General features: G+C 36.7%; 1 protein-coding gene across 2 annotated transcripts in view; it reads right to left on the bottom strand.

Annotated features, from left to right (window-relative positions):
- The window catches only part of LOC119579497 (alpha-soluble NSF attachment protein-like), an 18,012-nt gene that overhangs the window by 10,390 nt on the left and 122 nt on the right, over positions 1-7,500 (bottom strand). Inside the window, exons 1-2 of one of the 2 annotated variants that reach the window (XM_037927354.1) lie at positions 7,438-7,500; positions 1,404-1,412 (exon numbers count right to left, since the gene is read on the bottom strand). The exon at positions 7,438-7,500 is cut by the window's right edge and continues 122 nt beyond it. In XM_037927354.1, the coding sequence (XP_037783282.1) occupies positions 1,404-1,412; positions 7,438-7,500 (72 nt within the window). The remainder of the gene's footprint in view (positions 1-1,403; positions 1,413-7,437) is intronic. The other variant, XM_037927355.1, reaches the window with a different exon arrangement.

Raw genomic sequence — 7,500 nt, forward strand, 5'->3', positions numbered from 1 at the left:
ACGGACGTTATTCTTGGCACAGCTGTAATCACCTGCACACTCTCATTCCTACAGGTTTGCTGATATGCATATAAATCTTGTAACAATTCAATATCAACTTATGAAAGTCTCATCTTAAATCATAATCTAAGCTATCGAGTCTTAAAGTTATTTTCAATTTAACCCAATGCTGCCCGGGATGGCATTAACATGTATGCCATGCCGACTGTGAGTTTAACTTATTAAAGTTTTTTCCACATAAAATGCTCCACAAGTACTAAGTCACCATTGAGCCAATTACAAGTACTACCTGTCTCACCAGTTTACCCTTTTCCTTCATTTTCAAAAATATTTTCTGGTATCATATATTACAGTTAATAATGTCAATAACACTATAATAATTAATATTATAATAAAAACAACAGCTTTAATAGATAGCCTTAGTAAAAAAAAAGGTTTTCCCACAAACTTAAGAAAAGGTGAAATCAGGTGAGGTCACAAGGTCTATTAAGTGACTCCTTTATGGCTAAGTACTTGAAGAACCATCTTTGTGCAGAGACATTTCACAAAACAATGCTACAGTGAACATTTTTCCTGCAATGGTAGGTTGATAAAGTTTTCTACTTATTCACAATATTCTATGTTGAAGAAACTATTATTGACAGCATTTCCAGGAACCCCAACAAACCAAGCAGCAAGCACGCACGCACGCACGCACGCATGCACGCACGCATGCACGCACGCGCACACACACACACACACACACACACACACACACACACACACACACACACACACACACACACACACACACACACACACACACACCACACACACACACACACACCACACACACACACACACACACACACACACACACACACACATATATATATGTACTTTAACTTCCAATACAAGGTATTTCTAAGACAAAAAATGTGGTGAAACCTCCTTGCAATGAATTTACAAGTAAACACTTGATCCTTAGGCAGAGCACACACAAGCATCACTAATTTCTCAAATGGCTTTCTCCTTTAGATTCCTCTAAAATGTCAACCATCAAATTTTTAATGTGCACCATTCTGAATCTGAGTACTGCATTTGTAAGGAACAGAGGAACACATTTTGCACATGTTGGCTGGTAGACTGAAAGGATGTTCTAATGGATCCCTTTTCATATTACACTGTCAATGTTTAAAAAAAAAACGAGGCAATGCTAATCCTATAGTTAGAAGCAAAACACCAATCACCATCATTTTCCACAGCTGTTGTACTGACATGCAAATTAGCTCAACAATATTAGCTCATTAACTTAACCTGGCATTCCCTTTATAATGCAAAAGACACACATTACCTTAATCTGTCGCCTTCAAGCTACAGTTAGTCAAAACATGTTATAAACAAGTATATCAAGCATTACCCACGAGAAAAGCCTGAAACAAAAAATAAAAAATAATTAAAATTCAAGGTACAGAAAACAATATTATGTCTTTGAAGTGAATGAAAACATTTGGAAATGAAGGAAAATTAACTTAAATCAACAACAACAAAAATGAACAAACATACAGAAAAAAACAGAAAAAATATATAAGAAAAATAGAATACCAAAAATCAGGCCTGCAAAATAATAAAATTACTAATGGGTAAAAGAAGGAGAGAGAGAGAGAGAGAGAGAGAGAGAGAGAGAGAGAGAGAGAGGAGAGAGAGAGAGAGAGGAGAGAGAGAGAGAGTGAGAGTGAAGGAGTGAGAGGAGGAGAGAGAGAGAGAGAGAGAGAGAGAAGAGAGAGGAGGAGGAGAGAGGAGGAGAGAGAGAGAGAGAGAGAGAGAGAGAGGAGAGAGAGAGAGAGAGAGGAGGGAGAGAGAAGAGAAGAGAGAAGATGAGAGAGAGAGAGAGAGAGAGAGAGAGAGAGAGGGGGGCGGAGAGAGAGAGAGAGAGAGAAAAGAGAGAGAGAGAGGGAGAGAGAGAAAGAGAGAGAGAAAAGAGAGAAGGAGAGAAGAGAAAGAGGGAGATGAGAAAGAGAAAGAGAGAGAGAAAGAGAAGAGGAGAGAGAAGAGAGGAGTGAGGAGAGAAGAGGGAGAGAGAGAGAGAAGAGAAGAAAAGAAGAAAAAAGAGGAGAGAGAGAAAGAAAGAGAGGAGAAGAAAGAGAGGAAGAGGAAAGAGGAGGAGAAAGAAAGAGGAGAGAAGAGAGGTGAGAGAGGAGAGAGAAAGAGAGGAGAGAGGGGAGGAAGAGAGAGGAAAGGGAGAGGGGGGTGGGGTGGGGAAATGCAAGAGGGGGGAGGGAGGGGAGGGGGGGGGGGGGGGGGGGGGGGGGGGGGGGGGGGGGTGGGGGTGTGTGGTGTGTGTGTGTGGTGGTGTGTGTAGTGTTGTGTGTGTGCTGGGGGTGTGTGTGTGTGTGTGTGTTGTGTGTGGTGTGTGTGTGTGTTTGTGTGTGTGTGTGCATGTATGTGTGTGTGTGCATGTATGTGTGTATGTGTGTATGTGTGTGTGTGTGTGTGTGTGTGTGTGTGTGTGTGTGTGTGTGTGTGTGTGTGTGTGTGTGTGTGTGTGTGTGTGTGTGTGCGTGTGTGTGTGCGTGTGTGTGTGTGTCTGTCTGCTTGCCTGTCTGTGTGCTCACACTGAGATATAATGAAAGGAAAAAATAAAATATATACATCAAAGATCATGAAAATGAAGAAAAGGTAAAAATAAATAAAAGAGGAACATGATAAAAATGGGGAACAAAATCAGCTAAAACTGGGAAAAAGGAAAATAAACAAAAGATAAGACAGATATGAAAAAGAGAGAGAGAGAGAGAGAGAGAGAGAGAGAGAGAGAGAGAGAGAGAGAGAGAGAGAGAGAGAGAGAGAGAGAGAGAGAGAGAGAGAGAGAGAGAGAGAGAGAGAGAGAGAGAGAGAGAGAGAGAGAGGATGAGATTAAAAAGAGTAAAAAGTACAAATAAAAGGTGAAGATGAAACAATAAAAAAGATAAATAACAGGAGGCAATGATTGACAAATAAGGTAGATAAATAAAATGAGAATATGAAAATGAGAAAAAAAAGATATATACCAGGAAGCAGGAATGACAAAATGGTAAGATAAATATAAAGAAAGTATAAAAGTGAAATGTTAAAAAGGCAGAAAAATGAAAATATGAAAGTCAGTAAAAAGGGGAAGCTACATAATTGAAGAAAATGAAAATAGGGAAAAAAAAGATAAATAAAAGGAGATGAAGAAAGTAAGGAAAAATAAGGAATAAAAATAAAGGAAATAATTGGGAAAAAGGGCTTATAAACAAAATAAAGACATGATAAAGAGAAAAACAAAATACAAATATAAAGTGAAAAGAGAAAGAAGGAAAACAAACACAGAAAACAATAAGAAGAGGCAAACAGAGACAGATGAAAGAGGGTGGCATATTCTGCAGTCTCAAATACCGAGGCACTGGTTTCCTTCACATATATCACCTTTAGCATACCTTTCCTCTCTCTCTCTCTCTTATTTACAATACTTTTTATTACTATTATACGGAGTCCATGATGCAGATATATTCACAGACTGAAAATGACTTTTTTTTTCTATTCATAGAGAGCCCACACACAGTGAATGAGAGTGCTAGTCTGACTGTCTCTTTGTTTCTTTCTTTCTCTCTTGCTCTCTTCCTATCTTCTTTTGTCCATTTTCTTAATCACTTCTGTCATCTTTCTCTACATTCCTTTTTCTCTTGCTCATTCTCTCTCAGTAAGAGTAATCCTATATATAAACCAACACAGATCCCAATCTTTCCCGTCAAAAACAATATATATATATATAAAAAGTTAAAACAAAAGTCACAAGACGAATAGGACAAGCAACAAAACGGACCTAATTTCATGCCTCTTGATCATATTTTATCACTTCATTTTCAACATTTCCATCACTGTAATGTTTACCTTTACTGGAGTAGGAAGGAAGTATGTTGACATACATTTTAAGGAAAATTTATGATCTGAAACTGATATACATGCTTTTAGGCAAAAAAAAAAAATGATACACATATAAAATGCAAAGCTCCTTAAAGATATCAAAGCATTGCACCTAAGAACTGACATGAATAAGATACTTGCAATAAAGAACATACTTTTTGCCTTTGTACTTCATGAATATTGTAAATGACCTACAGAAACTTACTTTATACTGCATATATATCAATACAAGTACACACAGACCTATACATGCATACATACATTTATCCATCCAACTTCTACATACTAGTTCCCCCTCCCCCCAATACTTACAAATCCACATACACACAAACCAACAAAGACATCACTCATACATACTTATCACTCACTTTCTTTTTTGTTACTCCTTCTTTATATAGATATATTGATGTAAACAAGTAAATATTACTGCATATATGAGTGCACATGGGCATGTATGCATATGATAAAGCATATTTATTTGTTCATGTTTTTGTCAGGGTCTGTCTGTCTTTATGGATAATCTTTTTTTAGAACTTTTAAAAATAAAACACCCATAACTTTCTTGAACACGAATCACACTCACTACAAAATGAATACAAGTCCAAAATACAGCCAAACAACTTTTTCTCCCACCTATCAACTAACCAGATTCATGTGTTTCCCCCTGTATTAGGTCAAATCTGGGTAAATTTTCCTGTGCACTCTTCCTTTACTATACTTAATTTCCCCCCCAAGTAACCATCATCCAGTTTTTATGAGCACTTTATAAACAACTGATACATTGTAACTATTGTGTACCCAATGAATTAAAAAACATTCTACATACAATAACATCCAATTTGCTAATCTGGAATGTACTTTCTGGTATAACTTTTTTTTTAGTGGTAGACCCAGAAATCTAAGATTTTTTTTTTCAATGATAATAAGTGCTCTACCAAAAAAAAATTATTGTCAGCATCTCTGATAATTCTATTTAATTTTAACTGAATTAGCAGAGCTTGAAATCTACATTGAACAAAATTGTATTATCAGCCATCATAAATTAATTACCTCAAATCTATTTCTTGAACCAAAGCATCTTGAATCTGCCATCTAAGGTTACCTGTGAACTTCCTATTACCTATATCACTTAGTAATTCACTTCCAGACAACCTTGGATAATCTCAAGGTAATCCAAAATTCCCAAGATGGCAGCAGGTAGAGAACATGTTATACTGGCAAACCATATGAAAAATATGTATGTTTATAGAAATATGGACTCTGCTACCTCAGTATATGATATATAAATATAATGACAAAATATTTTTTATGCTTTCCATCTACACACCCCACATGTCATGCAATCATCTGGGTCTCCCCTGTCAATAGTGATTTGACAACAAATATGTACTTAGTTCAAATTCCATCTTGCCAGAATGTATGTTATGGTAATCACTGTCATTTTACAAGCACTGACAGGTATGGAGACTGTAAAACACTTGATACTGCACCATGTCATGTTGAACTTGGACCCTGAAGTCTGACAGAACTCAATCAGGTATACTTGCACTTTTTAATTTTCAATCTGAAAGGACTCAATCAAGCAGAGCCTATCAAAAACTGTCTGGCATTTTTTTTTTACTGTCACTATAAGGTAGAGTGTAAAAAATTCTGGTATTTAAGTGAAAAATTAAAAGCATGGCATACATCAACTTACATTTCATATGCTTTTAGTTATGGCATATCTTAGGATATAGTGCTAAAACAAGACTTTAAGCCTCTTTTGAGGGGCTACGTCTCCTAAATCACCACATTTACTGCTGCAAAAGTGAAAAGCTATTTAGGGTGATAACTTGAGCATGGCATGTGGGTACTTGTCACTTTGTATATGGGCCTGATCTGCCAAGATGTGATCACACATCAACCAGTGAGTTAATGCCTAATACATAAAAATACAATGTATTGTTTTCCAAGATGAATATAGGTTTTATCATCTTGTATTTCTTTTATTTGCATGCCTTTTGTAATTCTTTCCTATTTTCTCTCACTCATGAGGTAAATGTAATGCCTTTTTCCAGGTCTGATGCTCTGTTGTGCAGTACACATTTGATATATGCGACAGTGAAATACACATTTGATATGTGCGACAGTGAAATACAAATTTTTTGGTTAATAAAATCAAGCTCTAAAAAAAACAAAATGGAGAGGCAGACAAGCTGCCGAATTTGCAGTTCTAAAGGTTAAGAGAAAAAATTCTGGGTACAGAATACCACTCTAATCTATACAACCTGTGCTTGTTTACACTAGCTCTGTCCTAAACTCAAGGCCAGGTTCAGAGGTGCTGATCAGAACTACTGTCAGAGCTTAGACTGATACCATATTTGATGATGAGCACTGAGCTGAGTCATGCAAACTATGAGTTTGTATTTTTATCTGCAGAAAAAGTGCTGGGGTCTTATAGGCACATACCGTATAAAGTGCCCAAATCATATCATAATAAGTGGAAATCACAAACCTCTAAACATTACAGCTTCTAAATTCTATGATGTGAAACCCACAGTTTTTGATACCTACAGATTTCAGTTTTAGGCACCAAAATATGTATGTCTGTACTAGTATTACAAAAAGTTATTAACAGCGCAGCATCAAAGCTGGGTATATAAGCCAATGTGTATGAGTAAAATTAGCTCATATTCACCCCCCAAATTTGTAAAAAAATAAAAAATATATATATATTTATATATATATATATTTAAACTAATAAAGAAAGGACAATAATTATTCGAAAATGTTTGGGGTAGTTCGGACACACCAAAAGCAACTTTATGTGGAAGAGGAGGATCTCTTAGGGAAAAGGTGGGGAAGGGAGGGGGGGGGGGTTGACTAAACTCTAGTGGCTAGTGTGTGTAAGGAGAAAAGTTACCCAGGCAGACAGAAGACCCAATGCAAAAGGCATAGGGTTGGGGAGTGGGCGGAGGCTTCGTATTCTGTGCCCTTGTGGTTTAATACCATGCACTCATGACCTTCCATTCACATAATAAAGACTGCGATCTAATTTTAGAATTTCGATATACATTATGACATCTGTGCAAGAAAACAAGAAAGGAAATAAAAACCTACATAAATTTCCAATCTCATGCTAATACAAATTCCTCGTATCCACACACATCAAAATTCTGATATATCACAGAAATTATTTTCTTAATTTTCAATGATTTTACAAATCAAGAGAGCTCCCGAAGCGACGTCAATTCCATTAATTGAAAGCATATTATGTCTCCCTGCCTCTTGCCAAGTTCAATAATGCAGCGAGTGAAAGGAACCTCGGAAAAGTTCATATCATGTTAATATCGCATCTTCCTCCTTCAAATATCCTGTGCCAATAGCATATTTCCAATCAAACCATACCAGAAGCTCATAATCCATTTCTAGCTTCATAAATCTTCCGTAATCAACCTATTTTTTTTACATTCATATTGCGACCCTGACTTCCCACCCCCTTCTAAACAAGTCTTTAAAACCCTTTTGAAAACTCACCCAAATAGAGATCCTAGAAAGCCTTTGGACGAGGTGAGCTTCTTCTCAGCCTCGGCCATCAGC

Source organism: Penaeus monodon, chromosome 12 (assembly GCF_015228065.2).
Source record: "Penaeus monodon isolate SGIC_2016 chromosome 12, NSTDA_Pmon_1, whole genome shotgun sequence".
In the NCBI taxonomy this organism is placed as follows: domain Eukaryota; kingdom Metazoa; phylum Arthropoda; class Malacostraca; order Decapoda; family Penaeidae; genus Penaeus; species Penaeus monodon.